We start from the raw sequence: 17,746 nt of genomic DNA on the forward strand, positions 1-17,746 counted from the left end.
AGCAGGGAAAGTATTTTTAAAAATGTTAAAATTTAGTTCTGCTTCTTCTGATCAATATCCAGGAATGCTATGTTACATCCTCTCCCCCAGTGTCTCCATTCTTTAAAGCTGCTCCTACTATCTGTTTGACCTTCTTTCACTGTCTGCAAAAGACCATCCCAAGGCTGCTCAGGACATTCTTTGAAAATGGCATTTCCATCTCCACTCGACCTCGTCAGGTTATTTTTTTCAACAAAGTGATGTGGCTTAATAGCAGAATTTGTCCAATACAGAAGCCAAATGGAGCAGCAATCTTGCCAATTGCAACAGCCAGATGCACAGCATCAGTGAGTGCAGAGGACTGCTGTTTACACTCTGCATTCCACAAGCACGAAAGTGGATAAGTTGGCTACTTTCAGTGGCAGCACTAAAAGTTGGGGTAGACAACGTTGGTAAAACTAACAAGAGACAGCTAGATTTTGAAAATATCCAACTGAAAAATTCCCAACTACTCCTTTCAGCCCTCTCTCCAAATCCACTCCCTGAAAACACATGAGTGCACGGGCAGAGTGCGCGTAGGTAAGCCAGTAGGCAGGTAGGTAGGCCTTCCTTAATTTGGAATTAAATGATTGGCCGTGCTTATTACAGTTCTGCGACAGTCACTGATACTGGATTTGTTTTTGTTTTTTTTATTTTTGTGTCAGCGCATTTGATTTATTGATTGCTGTCAGGATATAAAGAGAATTTCAACAAATGTCACAGAAAATGCTTCTGAAATAAATGTTCTACCCCCATCCAAGCAACCAAGCATTTGTACTACAGTTTCTTACTATTGTATATGCATAAACAGGTAGACACACACACGCACACTTATACATAGCAAACTGGAGCCAAAGTAGAGCAATGATTCAACGAAATGTAAATCCTGTTACGCCAGCTACTAACAAAAGGCCAAAAGCTTATAATATGCAAGAAACAGTATAAAAAAATGTAGTTTCTTATTAAAATAAATAACTGTAAAAGCATACTCTGCCAACAACAGGCAGTAAAATTGGATTAACTACAATTTCTATCAATAATTCAAAGTATCTACGCGGAGTGGTTAAGTTCAATCTGCTTCAATCAAAAGTATATTTCAGAAAGATATGCTACTCATGAAACTGGTAAAGTAGTTAAGCAAATGTTTGAGGGATTCACCCTACAGCTCTTCTCTGTCTATATCTTAGTTCATTTGAATGCATAACAGCACCAGCATAGCCTGGGATGTAATTGAAAAGCTCTTAAGACCACAAATACAGATAATTGAGATACGGGCTGATTGAGATTAGATCTATTCTCTTTCTCAAGGAAGTGTTGACAATCTCTCATCATGTGGCATTAGTCTTATCTACTCACTTATCTGGCCCTGTAATTAGTTTCAACGGGATTAAACATTAACATAATTTTCACACTGGAAATTACATTTATTGGAAGAGCTTGAAGTCCCCTGGAAATAAATTTCAACAATTCCAAGAAGTATAATATCTAATTAATGAAGATATCTATTTTTCTTAGTGGAACACATTCAAAAGACTAAAATCATGTGGAATAAAAGAAAATAAAATTATAAACACACAGGTCATGACCGAAAGAACGAGATCGCGGGTACAAGCGGCCGAAATGGGTTTCCTCAGGCGGGTGGCTGGTGTCTCCCTTCGAGAAGCTCGGCCATCCGCGAGGAGCTCAGAGTAGAGCCGCTGCTGATTTGCGTTGAAAGGAGCCAGTTGAGGTGGTTTGGGCATCTGGTAAGGATGCCTCCTGGACGCCTCCCTAGGGAGGTGTTCCAGGCACGTCCAGCTGGGAGGAGGCCTCAGGGAAGACCCAGAACTAGGTGGAGAGATTATATCTCCACACTGGCCTGGGAACGCCTCGGGATCCCCCAGTCAGAGCTGGTTAATGTGGCTCAGGAAAGAGAAGTTTGGGGTCCCCTGCTGGAGCTGCTGCCCCTGCGACCCGACCCCGGATAAACGGATGAAGATGGATGGATGGATGGATGGACATATATATATATTTAAATGTACTGCTATATACACAAAAGTGTAATAACATGTGGTTTTCAAACACTTTAAACAAATAAGGTGCTTTTTACCAGCCGTCCCTTTAGTCCCTTTCCACAGTAGCAATAAAATATTTCTTCTAAATCTCAACTTAAACATTAATGTAATCAAATCAAATATAAAACCAAAAACATATTTGCCACTGCCAGGGCATTACCTTTTATCTAGGTTGTTAAAACAAGTTACCATCAGAGTCCAGTTTTCTTGGGGGTGGGGGGTTCTGAGCTATCAGCAGAAACATTTTTTTTGTATCAGGGAGCAGCACAAACAGTCTATGTTCAGTAGCAAGGTGAAGTGGTGGGGCGCAAGGTGTAGCGACAAGCGGGTGCGTTCCTGTGAAGCTGTTGCGGTCGTGCTCACCTCATGCACACGCCCGCCGCCAAAGTTGAATTGTCTTGGAACTTTTTGTTTGCGCAGCACAAAGCATTGGAAGAGAGACTGATCCTCGCTGTTTGTGAGTTTCCAGAATCTATTACTGTTTAACTAAATAGGACATCATCAGGAGGGAATTCATATGGCAGAGCATTCCTGCAAAACTAGATGAAGGCCTATCAGCTAAAGTTATGCAGCCAATAATTTTAACTTAAGTTACAGTGGGTACGGAAAGTATTCAGACCCCTTTAAATTTTTCACTCTTTGTTTCATTGCAGCCATTTTCCAAAAATCAAAAAAGTTCATTTTATTTCTCAGTAATGTACACTCAGCACCCCATCTTGACAGAAAAAAACAGAAATGTAGAAATTTTTGCAAATTTATTAAAAAAGAAAAACTGAAATATCACATGGTCATAAGTATTCAGACCCTTTGCCGTGACACTCATATTTAACTCAGCTGCTGTCTATTTCTTCTGATCATCCTTGAGATGGTTCTACACCTTCATTTGAGTCCAGCTGTGTTTGATTATACTGATTGGACTTGTTTAGGAAAGCCACACACCTGTCTATATAAGACCTTACAGCTCACAGTGCATGTCAGAGCAAATGAGAATCATGAGGTCAAAGGAACTGCCTGAAGAGCTCAGAGACAGAATTGTGGCAAGGCACAGATCTGGCCAAGGTTACAAAAAAATTTCTGCTGCACTTAAGGTTCCTAAGAGCACAGTGGCCTCCATAATCCTCAAATGGAAGACGTTTGGGACGACCAGAACCCTTCCTAGAGCTGGCCGTCCGGCCAAACTGAGCTATCGGGGGAGAAGAGCCTTGGTGAGAGAGGTAAAGAAGAACCCAAAGGTCACTGTGGCTGAGCTCCAGAGATGCAGTCGGGAGATGGGAGAAAGTTGTAGTAAGTCAACCATCACTGCAGCAATCCACCAGTCGGGGCTTTATGGCAGAGTGGCCCGACGGAAGCCTCTCCTCAGTGCAAGACACATGAAAGCCCGCATGGAGTTTGCTAAAAAACACCTGAAGGACTCCAAGATGGTGATAAATAAGATCCTCTGGTCTGATGAGACCAAGATAGAACTTTTTGGCCTTAATTCTAAGCGGTATGTGTGGAGAAAACCAGGCACTGCTCATCACCTGTCCAATACAGTCTCAACAGTGAAGCATGGTGGTGGCAGCATCATGCTGTGGGGGTGTTTTTCAGCTGCAGGGACAGGACGACTGGTTGCAATCGAGGGAAAGATGAATGCGGCCAAGTACAGGGATATCCTGGACGAAAACCTTTTCCAGAATGCTCTGGACCTCAGACTGGGCCGAAGGTTTACCTTCCAACAAGACAATGACCCTAAGCACACCGCTAAAATAACGAAGGAGTGGCTTCACAACAACTCCGTGGCTGTTCTTGAATGGCCCAGCCAGAGCCCTGACTTAAACCCAATTGAGCATCTCTGGAGAGACCTGAAAATGGCTGTCCACCAACGTTTACCATCCAACCTGACAGAACTGGAGAGGATCTGCAAGGAGGAATGGCAGAGGATACCCAAATCCAGATGTGAAAAACTTGTTGCATCTTTCCCAAAATGACTCATGGCTGTATTAGATCAAAAGGGTGCTTCTACTAAATACTGAGCAAAGGGTCTGAATACTTATGACCATGTGATATTTCAGTTTTTCTTTTTTAATAAATTTGCTAAAATTTCTACATTTCTGTTTTTTTCTGTCAAGATGGGGTGCTAAGTGTACATTACTGAGAAATAAAATGAACTTTTTAGATTTTTGGAAAATGGCTGCAATGAAACAAAGAGTGAAAAATTTAAAGGGGTCTGAATACTTTCCGTACCCACTGTAAATAACCTACAGCTGTGTAGCGCACAGAAGCCGTTGCCAAGATTACCATCAATACAGCACCTGCTGTTTACTCTCAGAGCGCTGTCTTACTTGTCCCACACATTCTTTTGGTTTTTACAGGGCTTACACCGGCACAGTACCTTACACCTTTTAGCTGGAAAGCTTAATTAAGAAGTTCATTGGACCATAGCTTTAATATGAACAAGCCTCGGCTACAATAACAACTTTGTCAGTGTTTTAAATGTTGGTATTGTGCTCTCTGCTTATCTACGCTTAGAGCAATAATTGTATGTGAACACTTTGTGACCGTACATATACATGACTCTCTCTCTGTTGTGCATGGGGGGGGGGTTTGTGGGCAGAATCAGACACAGGGTTTAAAAATATTTAAAGCTGCGCTAATCAATATTTCTAAAGAAACAATGGATCAAATGACTACCTTTAATGTGAAAGATGTCGTTCGTAGTCACAGACCCACACAAAATTATTTTTACCAGTTTACCTCAGCTCTGCAGAGCCTTATAGCATCTTTTAGCTAACTGTTATGGTTTTACAGCCCAAAACTTTGCTGTTTTGGTTTACTCCATGCCATGGCCAAGTACCCACAAACTGCGGTTCCTCAAAAGGCCACTTGAGGCTGGCTCCAAAAGCAAGTCAATCACCATCGACACCCATGTTAAAATGCCCAACTTTACAACATAAATAAACATGTTTACAGCCTGGTACAAAAAACGGCTAAAGCTAATTTCCCCCCTTCATGACAACTGTGCGAGGTTGAATTTTTATATAGCTCTCCCGTTTAAATAATATGAAGGCTCAAAGTTATGCATGATTAAAAGCTGGCCACTTTAAGTGACAGTTAGGTGCTGTCACAGGTGTCGCTAGCTCCACTCACGCTCCACGTCTTTGGCCATTTCTGGATTAGCTGGGGTCAGGCAAGTCAGGAACTGCCAAGATGGCAACAGACGGAGCCACTCACACTGAGCTTCACAATTAGAAACCTATGACTGATGTCTTGGAGACTACATCCATGTTTATACAGTCTACATTGACGCAGCAGGTAGATATTTTCACCAAAAAAGCTTTAAAGAAGCCACTGTACCACCAAACAGCAGACAGACAAAGTTAGCAACCAGCTGGTGAACACATTCTGCAGGTATGGGAGAAAGACAGAGTTTTTGCTAATGCTAATGTTGCTTTGTGTCTGCTATACCGGTCAGTAGGCCATGGTAAACTGTTAATGTTTTGTTTACAGCTAGTTGTGCTGCTACCAAGCGCAAAAGAAACATATTAATGCAAGTTAAAAGAAGTCAAACGAATGTTCAAATCTCTGTATTCCTAACACAATGTGTGCAGATGTTCATCCTATATAATGTCCCTCTTAAAACTACTATGCAGCTCTCTTAAGTCCCAGAAAATATATAGTACAAGATAACTTTCACAGGTTTAACAAGCTTTAAAAAGTTAACTGTTTTAATAGGCATAACTCTGACACTTCAAACTTCTGTGCCAGTTTAGATTTGCTACTGATTTCCTCACACATGATAGATATCAGCTATGAACTATGTGCCCCTCAGGAAATCAAAAAAATGTAATTGTAAGAGTCAGATAGGGGATGATTTTCTGTTACAGCATAATACCTCTTTAGACATGATAAGGCCAAGAATTCCTTCAGGGGAACACTTATCTCAAACTTCTATGAATTAATGTGGCATCTGGAAGTGTCAGGAAGTGTCTGACTCTGGGAGAAACTCAGCCTGCCACAGTGAAATGACCTCTCCTACCTGTACTGTGTGTGTGTGTGTGTGGTTCACTTCAAAAGAAATCTAACTCACCCCAGCTGCGAAGCCTAAACTTCCATCCAAGATGCGCTTCTGAAAAGGGCAGAGAAGAAGAAAGATTGTATGCAAGTCTGTCAAATCAATATCCTCAAACCCTGAAAGTGTAACATCTAAGTTATCAGTTAACCTCTTACTGTTGACTTAACTGACAAAAATGCATCATGCCCCAAGAGTCAGAGGTACAAAGATAACAAAAAAGCACAATCGACAAGTAAAACCATTCTGTCAATAGAGGGGTTTCATGTGATGTTCTGTAACACACTCTATAGCTGTTATAATGGTAACCTTCAGCTCTTGGCAACAGCAGCTGAACAGCTCAGATCATTTTTAAAAAACGTGTTGTCTTAACATAAATAACATGGCTAATTTATGTGCTGTTTTCATTTACAAACTTATAATTTCACCACTAATACATCTGATCAATTTTGTTTCATGCTTGTAACTACAGCTGTGTGTTGGGCTCTGTGCTTGAACGCATCCTGTGTAGAAGCAGACAGAGCACTGAAGGTGCTGCAGCTCTGCTTAGGTGCTGCTTTTGCGACATGGGCTGTGTCGATACTGTGTTACATGAAGTACAGCCGCATTTTAAAAAACTGTTTAACAACAGCTCTGTCCAAAGTAAGCGGGAACCTCTGGGTCAGAAAACTGAGGCCGCCCGGAAGTAACTTAGACCTGCTTTCTATTGAACGACCAGCTGGGGGCGGCTTCTCTGGTTGCAAAAAGAAGTCTGGTTTTATGGTTAAATGACCCTACTTCTCAGCTGAATTATTACCTCAGTAAACACTTTTAGTTTATGGTCTCAATCATTATACAGCATGATGTTCATTTAGTAAATTATGGTTCAATTTAGAGGAAAATAGACATTAAAGTAGCTTATGCTTTAGGGTGGGTCTACCTTGCGACTGACAAGTCATGTAAATTTAACCAGCGCTGTTAATTTTGTCCAGTTAGTATGTTTTGTTTTAAGCCCGTTTTTATCTAGCCAAAATTAGCATCCTGGTTATAATCACAGTTAAAGTGAATTACGGCTGCACCTAGCTAACCGAGCTATCTCGCGCCACCATCTTGACCGAATATCGTCACGTCCAGTTCCTGGTTGCAAACAAATCCATATGGCGATGGCCAAACTCGAGGTTTTATAACGGCAGTCCAGAAACCAATGGGTGACGTCACGATAACTACGTCCACTTCTTTATACAGTTAATGGTCCAAAGTAACAAAATCCACCAATCAGCATCACTAATTAACACGTTAGACATGATTCATCTAAATCTGTAAGTAACTGCAAATATTTGTTTGTAGAAAGTCACAACTTTGGACAGAGCCGGGCTCGCTGTTTCCCCCCGTTTTCAGTCTTATTGCTTAGCTAAGCAAAATAGCTGCTGGTTCCAGCAACATTTTTCCCGTGCAGATGCAGGAGTGGTATCTTCTCATCTAACTCTTGCCCAGACAGTGGCTAAGCATATTTGCCAAAATCCCAACTATTCCTTTACAACAACAATGTAAAACTCAAGCTCCGTTTGTCTGTGGGTTCTGAGTTGGTACAATACCTGTCGGCTGGAGAAGACAAACACCAGGGCTGCTCCGGCAGCAGTCAGGCCCCAGGTGAACAGAGTCCCCAGCAGGGCCTGCGTCATCGCGCTGTAGCCTTCTAGCATGGTGCCAGACCTGGACAAACAACCCACATGGCAAATTCACATTATACTGGAAGATGATATCTAGTTATTATGTTCCCGGAAAGAGTTTGAGAACTCAAGGAAAACAAACTACGTGGATTAAAATCTTCCAGTAACTGCCCTGCTTTTAAATACTCCTACGAGACTAAAGTAAATATTGTCCCCATCTAGGAGCCAGTATTTGTAATGATTTGACATGATCCAAAAACAGGGTAAATGTACTTAAGCTGCCTAATCCTCAGTCAACGTGTGTGCCTTTAAGCTCTCACATAACTGGTCAGACACGCGCCCATGCTGTGTTCTTTTCAGCACACAAATGAGAGTCAAATCCTGTTTGCTCAGGATCTCAATATCCTGAACTGTTGCATCTTCTCAATTTGCAGATAATACAGCCTACAGTATGTAGATTTTTTATGTCTCTAACGCAAGCAATGTGTAGTAGGTGAATACTATGATTAGTACTTTTATTATTCATACTGCAAAACACTTTTAACTTCTAATAATTTGCAGGTTTACATTTGTGTAAATAAACAACCTACATTGTGTTTATTTGGTGATCACACAAAAGGCTGCAAATTCAGCTTTTCATTTGTACAAAGCACTATGCGTTATATCTGTGGAACGTTACAAGGTCTCACTTTAAAGTAGCTTTAACTGGCAACTTTCCCCATCCGTATGCACTAACACATACATGTGTAGAAATATTTACCAAGCTGCAGGAACTGCTTTCATGTAACCATCAAATGACATTTTCATGAGCACATCAATAATGAAAACATGCAATGGGAATATTTACCACACCATAGCTGCTTTTATAATGAACTGATGACTGACAACTGCATATGGTAAATTATTACTTACAAATATTGATATTCGTTTCATAGATGCAGAATAATTTTTTAAATGTGACGTTATGTGCATTTTCTGTATGCATGTATGACTAGGGTGTGGATTTATAACTCACCTGCTGCCTTTAACTTTGACTGATATGTTTTACCTCAACAGCTCAGATGTAGCATATGTTTTTATGTTTCTTTTTATTGCTGTCAAAGTACGCGGCATAAACTGCTTTAATGCGGCTTCATTAACACTGCAGTGTGTAGTATAACTGGTCTTCGTGTAACTTTAAACCCAAACACAGGCATACTGTACAGAATAAAGACAGTAACCTAACTGTAAATGAGAGCCAGCCGGCTAACTTTAAATGTTTGCTCCCCTGATTTTATGAAATAACAGCTTTATGTTAAACTCAAACTCTAATTGTGGCATTACGACACAACAGGCATTAATTCGGCAAAGTGTAATTTTACCCTACGTTTATGTTATCGGTCGTTTTTGGCGTCAGTGTCAGGTTTACTCACTTCTTTCCAGTGGCACCTCCACTTCTGTGTATTTACTTCCTACTTCCCGGTACACGTGTCTGTGACAGTGAAAGCCCCGCCCCTCGTAGCATCCTATTGGTCAATCCCTTTGACAGCCGCAGAAGTGGCAGTATTATAAAAAATGCCACAGAGGAGTTTGGAAAGTTGAGAAAATTCAGGACTTTTGAGGTTACAGGGACAATATTAAAGTGCAGGAACATTTTACTGCCTCATCAGGGATACAAGGTACATGGTTGATTTATTTGTCAGTAGGTTGTAAAGTGAAATTGAGTTTGTAACTACCTTCTGCGACTTAGCAGACAACATACAGTAATATAAAAGCAATAAAAATGGTAAACAGAAATAAACTATTTTCAATGGAGCAGTGATGAGGATGAATTTTAGTTTATACATGTATCATTCAGGCATATAAGTTGTTGGGTAAAAAAAAAACAGAAGATATTGGAGTTTTTTGAGATCTGTGAGAATCTAACAATAGAAAAGATGGCAGACAAAAAAAGCAAAATGCTAGAAGCTGCTTCATGATTTCATGCTTTCCCCTGGGTCTGTGAGGAGACTGAGTGCACATTTTTTTGTGGTTTTGGCAGTGGTGGAATGTAACTAGGTTTATTTACAAGTACTGTATAGCTTAAGTAAAAATTCAAGATACTTACTGTACTTGCGTATTTCCATTTGATTCCACTATCTCAGAAGGAAATATTGAACTTTTTGGCTAAATTTATCTGACAGCTATATCTTATAACTTTACATGGTGCATTTTTGTAGAGTTACAAAAGACAATGTTAAAATTCTGCTTGCTCACTTAATGAGTCAGTAATAATTACTTATATAATATAGAATTGTATAACCATCACAGAGGCAATAATTCTGCTTTAAATACTTCTGCTCTTAAGTGCACCTCGTCAATAATAATTACCTGTAAGTGCTTTCACTCAAACTAGGGAAGGCAATTTATTTCAGAAGCATGTTTTGTTATATCTGTTGAAAGTCTCTTTACACCCGACAGCAATCAATAAATCAAATGCTCTGACACAAAAATGAAAAAATAAATCCAGCATCTGTGATTGTTGCAGGCCTACCTGCCTGCCTATCTGTCTTCCTGCATGCCTGTGCTCTTATGCTCAACTCAGAACTCGGAAATTTCCGACCTCCAACTAGAAAAACTATCCTGGAACGCCACTTGAAGTCGGTTTTCCTACTTGTGAACTCGGAGAAAAAATTTGTACCCCGACTTTACGTGTAGCAGCTGAATGACATCACACAACAATGGCAGCTCCCATGGAGGCACACATCTAACGTAGACTAAAAGGCAACATAAAGTATATATCCATGTATTTAAATTAAAATAATTCATTCTATTGTGTAGTAAAACCTGTTCCGCATGTAAATTGAACTGTGCCAGCGCTAGTTTTACTTTAGTAAAATACTGCTTTTTGGGTGCACGTGTGAACTTTTTGCTGTGTTATGACAGGGAACTGGTTCTGAAGATGTTGCTAGTTGGTCTTCCAGTGGGGCTTTCACCAATTGCTCCCCTTCTCTGCCTCCGAACTGTACTTCCTAGGCATGTCTAGCTTTGACCTACAGACCAATCATCGGCAACTGATTCAACTCCTGTTTCCAACAGTTTCTACTCTGAGTTTTTGCCATTGTAGATCCCTATAGCAATAAAGTTTCTTATTATTTATTTTGTTCCAAGGAAAGTTGACCAATACTGTTTTTGCTCCAGTAAATCTACTTTATTGTTGAAGTGAATGGAGATATTGGACAGCAGAAACTTCAAGCACAGTATTTGCAGTTTCTCATAAAGTATGGAGGGCACAATGCAAACTTTTTCCTTAAAACCACAGCAACAATAAACAAAATAAAGAATTTATAATAAGAATTTATTGTAAATTAATTAATCTCTCAGAGGATGAACTGGTCTTTCAGCATTTTTTTCAATGGATTTCTGTCGTTGCAGGGTTATTGAATATCTGTCCAAATGGCGACTCAATAAAGAAGCTCTCACCCTTTGATTCTGAGGGACTGGCAATAAATACTGATGTTTACCTCTGATGTTTTGGATCCCTGCTGTTTTATGCAAATATGACTTCAAAACACCTGCATTGGAAGTATCCCAACGTGACGTCACGCTGCATGTGTGCAGTTTTGCATAATAATAACAGGAATACACCACAAAAGAAAAATACGCTAACAGTGGTACAGTACCTCCAAACTATTTTTTTTTTTTTTTACAGTGTTTAAAGGTTGTTAAGAGTGTTTCACAAACCATTGGGGGACACAACACTTAACATGCCACCCTGGATACAATAAATCCACTCACTGATGCATTTAGATTATGTTACGACAGCTTTATCCGTTTTCTTAACGAAACACAGATGTTGCAGTGCAGTTGGGATTATTTTTCCACCAGCATTCCCTTAAATATTTTACATTTCAGTGTTGCAATTGCAGGAAGCTAGATTTGTGTTACTGGTGAGTGACTGGATTTATAACCAGTGTTGCTGGGAAACAAAAAGACTGAAATAAACAACATAATTAAACATGTGGCGCTTCCAGATTTCTTCTGTGGTTTTCCCTCACTACAGCATGCCATTCCATATGTAACATCTTTTACTGAAATGCCCTCTTATGAAACAATTCAATCAAAACTACAATACTCTCTGATTCACAGTTTGCTGGAAAAATTATATCATTCCATACAGATGGCCTCTGGTTTCATTGGGGACTTTTATATTCACACTGGCAGGATGGAAATATTTTGCCATGAAATTTGGTACAGACATTCATGATCCCCATGGGATGAACCACAAAGATGTTGCAGACCCCCTGATGTTTCCTCTCGAGCCATTATGAGTTTGACATTAGGAATTCAGAGTGAAACATCTTGACAACTCAGAAAAGGACATTTTCTACAAATATTCAAGGTCCCTTGAGGATAATTCCTAATGACTTTGGTGATCCTCTGACTTTTCCTCTACAGCCACCAGCAAATCAAATTGTTCACCTATTCAGTAAAAAAAAAAACCCTGACAGCTACAAGATGAACTAGCACATCATTTTGTATAAACATTTATGGTCCCTCAAGCATGAATTCCACAGACCTTTCTTACTTTGCCATCTTGAGGTTGATATTTTAGTCTTTTAGTGAAATGTCTTGGCAACTATTGGATGTAATGCTGTAAAATTAGCTATACATTATTTATCTTAATGACTTTGTTGATCCCTTATATTTGGTTTTGAATGATGTATCTTGCTAATTAGTGGGTGATTTGCCGTGAAATGACTAATTGTGTAGCGCCGTCATCAGATTAAAATTTTAGTGTGTCCTATACTGACCAATCACTTGCAAAACAAATGACGTTCCCCTCACCTCTACTTTGTGCTAAGTACTAATTAGCAATTGTTAGCATGCTAACATGCAAAACTAAGATGGTGAACGTAGTAAACATCATACCTGCTAAACAGAGCATTTAGCATTGTCAGTGTGAGCATGGTGATGTTAACATTTAGCTCACAGCACTATTTTACCTAAACACAGCCTTAGAGAGCCATCTAGCATGGCTGTAGATTCTTGTAGGCTACGGTCATCTCTCATAGCATCTGATCTCTACAAGACAAGAATGAGCTTCCATTTCTTAAGCATTATAACAAGGGAACTCTAGAAAGCAGCACGGTAAAGTTCAAAGCCACAGCTGCCTGACAGTGGAACTAAAAATATTTTCTTGTGACCCCACAATGATCATGTGAGATGGAGAAGAGAGAAAGGAACGTTTTTGGAGAGAAATAAGACCTGAGTACTTTTTTAAAAGCTTATTTTCTGATATATCGTAAGGTAGCTCTTAGCCTTGAGTATGGCAATGTGAAAAATGTCAGCTGTCTGATTCCACATGGCTGGTCCTTTTGCTGGAGACAGTTGTGCAGCACGTGGATACGGATGCCAGCATTTCTGTCTGAACACTGCAGTGAAATACTGCCCGTGAAATAAGAAGCTGTCAAACGTCTCCAAATTTAGCACCATGAAACAAAGTGTTTCCAGTGATGTTTTCTTGGGAGGGGGAAGTTGGAGAGAGGTAGGAGAAGTGTTGGTCTCCAGGGGGAAGTTAAGCCACAACCTAATCAGGTGTTTAGACCACAAAGAAATGTTTTTCTAGGTAATTGGAACCAGTGAAAATCCAGAGTGAAGGTATGTTGAGAAATCTCTGAAGAAATCTGTGGCATCTGATGAATGAGCTCTCAGATAAGGTGCTAAGTGTCTCTGAAATTAGACTAAATCACAGGATAAAGATGGGAGGAATTGATTAGTGTTGATTGAGCCTTGAATGAAGTGTTGATGGTGGGTGGCGGAACATGCTGGAGGTTTTGTGGGGGGATCCTCCCGGGGTATTCCAGCTATGCGTGTCAGAGTGGCAACAGAACGGAGGCCATTGCTCATCCAGGGTCTTTAATCTTTGCTAAACGCCCCCCAACACCCCTCTACTCTTCCAATCAACACATCTCTCTCTCTTTCCCCTTTTTTACAACTTTTCTGAGCTCTCTCATCTCCTTTTCACCTTTCGCTTTTCCTCTTTCACCCCCCTCCTTTTGTGATAGATAGAAAAACAAGATAAGGGTCGGAGGAGGATGGAAGGAGTCGAAGAAGCAAAAACAGCATCCCATGTCAAATGTCACAAAACAAAAGCCTCTGAGAAAACAGACAGCGACTTCTCTTTCCTGGCGGCAGATTTACTCTGTCTGAGCTGTAGATGTGGGTGGCCCGAGCGACAAGATTGTGTTATTATCTGTGTGTGTGTGTGTGTGTGTGTGTGTGTGTGTGTGTGTGTGTGTGTGTTTAGGTTTAGTTGTATGACCCCCCACTGAACTGTGAAGGAGCACAGGGGTGGAGTGTGGTGAGACAAAACGGATGGTGAAGTGTGGGGGGGGAGTAAACAGAGGCAGAGGGGAGAGGAGAAAGAATGGAGAGAAAAGTTATGAAAACAACAGTATTGTAACAGATGGGGCCAGGGTTTACCTTGGAAACAGCATTACAGCAGAGAACTGGTGGAGCGCTGAGGAGGGGTGTGAGCCAAGCTGGAGTTTATCACAATCTCCGGAGACTGATGACCAAGGGGGTGGGGGGTTGGGGGGGTGTCCCACCCACACACAGTAGCAGACATACTCCTCGCACACTGTGGGGGGAAGAGATATAAAAGGGATCCCAGGGACAAAGAGTGGTCAGGCAAGTGTCCGAGCGGCCGTTCCTGTTCATTTCCACACTGCTGTGCGTCACCGAGTGTGTTTTACGTCAGTGTGTGTGTGTGTGTGTGTGTGTGTGTGTGTGTGTGTGTGAGAGTGTGTGTGTGTGTGTGAGAAGAAGTGCACGTTGGTATCAGAGAGAAACGTGCTCTCTCCACCACAAAGGAATAAACTCTGACAGGTTGTTGGGGGTTTTTTTTTCTCCCAAAAGATAACGATTGGATGGGGGGAGCTGAAGAGTTGCTGAAGCCTGGCTGTTCTTGAACCTGAAAACGGTGTTTGATTTTCACGTTTTTTGGCTGAGTTGTTTACTCCTCTCCCTCTGAGTACGTTTTACTTCCACCACGGGGAGCCAAGAGGTGACTTTTTAACTGCTTGCAGAAGAATTTAAACAGAAGCAAAGATTTTCTCCCTCTGAGCTGCAGCAGTCCTAGGGGTAGTAACTTTGTATTTTTATTCTCGTTTTTTTGATCAATTATTTGATGTGCTGCGGCAGAATGGACTCCTCATTTTCGTCAGATGTAGACATCAATAAGACCTTTGTGGATGAGCACTTTTACTTTGAGGACAGTATTGATGGCTTTGGCATCACCATGGCCATTCTCTACTTGGTGGTTTGCATCCTGGGACTAGCTGGAAACTCCCTCGTCATTGTTGCCATTTTGAAATTGGACAAAATGTCATCATCCACAACTGTGTACATTTTCAACCTGGCACTGGCTGACGGACTTTTCATGGTTGGTCTTCCCTTCATAGCAAGCCAGAACTTCCAGAATCACTGGATGTTTGGCGACATGGCGTGCAAAGTGGTCATGGTGCTGGACGGCATCAACCAGTTCACCAGCGTCTTCTGTCTGACGGTGATGAGTATCGACCGCTACATGGCACTGGCCAACCCGCTTCGGTTCGCCCGATGGAGAACTCCCCGCTGTGCCAAGATTGTTTCAGCATTCCTCTGGCTGTTCTCGCTCCTCACCATCCTTCCCATGGCGCTTCACTTCTCAGCTGATCGCGGACTGTGTATACCAGATCTTGTTTCGGATGCCTGGTGGCTCGGCGTCTTGTCTTACACCTTCGTCATGGGGTTTGCTTTGCCCTTCATGGTCATGACGGCTTCCTACATGGCGCTGCTGCTCACCCTGAGGTCCCAGCGGCTCCGAGCGACGATCCCGGCCCACGAGAGCCACCGGCTGGAGCGGCAGGTGACCAAAATGGTGGTCGCAGTAGTGGTAGTGTTTGGGATGTGCTGGCTGCCATTTTACACCTTCAACTTCTGCTCCCTGTATCAAACTGGCATGGTCCTGACCTTCGCCAGAGGCTTCGAGTTTGTGGTCCTGCTGTCATACTCGTGGAGCTGCGCTAACCCCATCCTCTATGGCTGCCTCTCCGACACCTTCAGGAGGCACTTCCGTACCCTCCTATGCTCTGCCGCCAAATCATCTCCCAGCATGCAGTGCAACACTGAACGGTATGACTTAAATGACACAGGTGGGCGGGATGTAACCATTCTGGCATAAAGAGAAGATGAAAAACAGACTCAAGACGTTACTGACATGATGCCTTCATGCTACTTTTCAACTTCTTTAAATGTATTTACTCATTGATAGTTCGTAGCTATGTGACAAATTGAGATTTAGTTTTGTATTGTCTCCACTTAACCCGGAATGTCTTATTATTTGCCTCCAATCATGATGTTGTACATAATTTTCTAAGATATTCTTGTCCTAGCTGATCGTATGTTGGTCATCAGTGTCTGAAATGCACGCTTGCGTTGATCACCCACTGTCTGAGTACTGACTGGGAAGCTTTCTGCCTAGCTGAAATGTTTACCCCATTTCCTCCGCGGGAAAGTTGCCTTTGTACTTTCCAATCTTTCAGGAAGAGTTTCACAGAATAAGAATAGGCAAAATGGAAGAAAAATGCTCACCAAACAGCATCATTCAATTTGACTTTCCTAAACATTCTCTTTATGTGACAAATCCCCAATCTTGATAGAGTGCAGGCCCACCTCCTGCGCTGTCTGACTCAGACTTATAATATTATAGTATAATTTGTCTTCTAATAATTCAGACCACTGAGGAGACCTGCTCTACCGCATCTCTTTTTATACGGCATTTCACCAGAACTAATGAAATGAGGTACAAGAGGGATGAAGTGTGGACAGGTGGAGTGTAAACAGAATAACATGGGTCACATGCCTGTGGCCAAGCAGCAGCACAAAGACACACACAGACAGCTCCTCCACTCCCACAGCTGGATTATGTCCTAGTGGCTTTCATAAGTGTAAGAGGACATCTGATGTGTGTGTCAGTGCCTAGGTGGCCATGTGCAGGCACCTGTACATATGCATGTTGTCAACCATGTGGGCCACAGGCTTACTGTGGCATTCTGCTTTATCCTGACTTACCTGAGATACTTTTTAGGAAAGGAACAGTGAAGTAAAGGTACAAGGTGAACGCATGGATTTACTCTATTTACTATTCCTATGAAGTGAGTGAAAAACATACCAGCACTTGTCTTGTCTGAGTACCTTAATCTCTTCCAAAATTGCTCTAAAATGGATTTTTTTATTTTGGCTGTGAAAACCTTGTTACTCTAAAATGTCACCAGTTTAGTCATTTAAAAAGCAGTCTTGAGTTTAACTTGATCAAAATGCATTTTGACGTTATCCAGTCTGATGGAAAGGCTTTCATCAATTTCCGCATAAAAACCTGAAAATCACTGGAATCTAAGATATGATTTTCATGGAATAGCAGTTAGATTCTTCTTTGTGATGTTGCTTTGACTTTGAGACCCCATTCCTCTCTGTAAATGACATGCATTCTGCGAGATTGGATTTAAATAACAGTGGGCAAAAACCCATATAAATAAGGGATAAACATACCCAAGAAAGATCAAGCATCATATATGCAAACACCCTTGTCTAAAGCGGAGAACAGAACAGACATGTGCTGTCAGTTATCAGTGATGTAAATATGTATAAATATGTAAATGGTTCATGTGAGTAACATAAATCTGATGTTTAAATGTGTCAGTTTAATCCAATTACACCATATCTCAACACAAAAAAACACAAGCCAGTTTTGTCGTGAGTTTTATTGAGGCTGTAAATCAAGACACGGGCCTGGGACTTCACACGCACACCACACACACACACACACACACACACACACACATATGTATAAACTCTATACGTGAGCATGTCTCAGATCCATTGTTATATTGAATGTACATAAATATAGTTGCTTGTATTCTTATTTCTGTTAGCATATTTGAGTGCAAAGGAATAAACCAAGCCCATGTCACATA

General features: G+C 41.3%; 2 protein-coding genes across 5 annotated transcripts in view; one reads left to right on the plus strand and one right to left on the minus strand.

The window, feature by feature from the left end:
- LOC119915606 (zinc transporter ZIP11-like) overlaps positions 1-9,231 on the minus strand; it is a 146,216-nt gene extending 136,985 nt beyond the window's left edge. The window contains exons 1-3 of one of the 4 annotated variants that reach the window (XM_038735217.1): positions 9,182-9,231; positions 7,695-7,812; positions 6,139-6,177 (exon numbers count right to left, since the gene is read on the minus strand). In XM_038735217.1, coding sequence (XP_038591145.1) covers positions 6,139-6,177; positions 7,695-7,802 — 147 coding nt within the window. In that variant the 5' untranslated portion in view covers positions 7,803-7,812; positions 9,182-9,231. Of the gene's footprint in view, positions 1-6,138; positions 6,178-7,694; positions 7,813-8,784; positions 9,000-9,135 lie in introns of those variants that run through there. The other 3 variants (XM_038735214.1, XM_038735215.1, XM_038735216.1) reach the window with 3 other exon arrangements.
- Positions 9,232-14,224: 4,993 nt separating this feature from the next.
- Positions 14,225-17,746, plus strand: LOC119916503 (somatostatin receptor type 5). Its single transcript, XM_038736545.1, has one exon. The coding sequence runs from the start codon at positions 14,920-14,922 to the stop codon at positions 15,952-15,954; it is 1,035 nt and encodes a 344-aa protein (XP_038592473.1). The 5' UTR covers positions 14,225-14,919; the 3' UTR covers positions 15,955-17,746.

Source organism: Micropterus salmoides, unplaced genomic scaffold, assembly GCF_014851395.1.
Source record: "Micropterus salmoides isolate LMB-PRFRI ecotype aquatic unplaced genomic scaffold, ASM1485139v1 Ms_hic_scaffold_21, whole genome shotgun sequence".
In the NCBI taxonomy this organism is placed as follows: Eukaryota; Metazoa; Chordata; class Actinopteri; order Centrarchiformes; family Centrarchidae; genus Micropterus; species Micropterus salmoides.

Bases quoted from the DNA above. Each gene is read 5' to 3' on its own strand.
- LOC119916503 (XM_038736545.1), top strand. From the start codon at position 14,920: ATGTGCTGCGGCAGAATGGACTCCTCATTTTCGTCAGATGTAGACATC.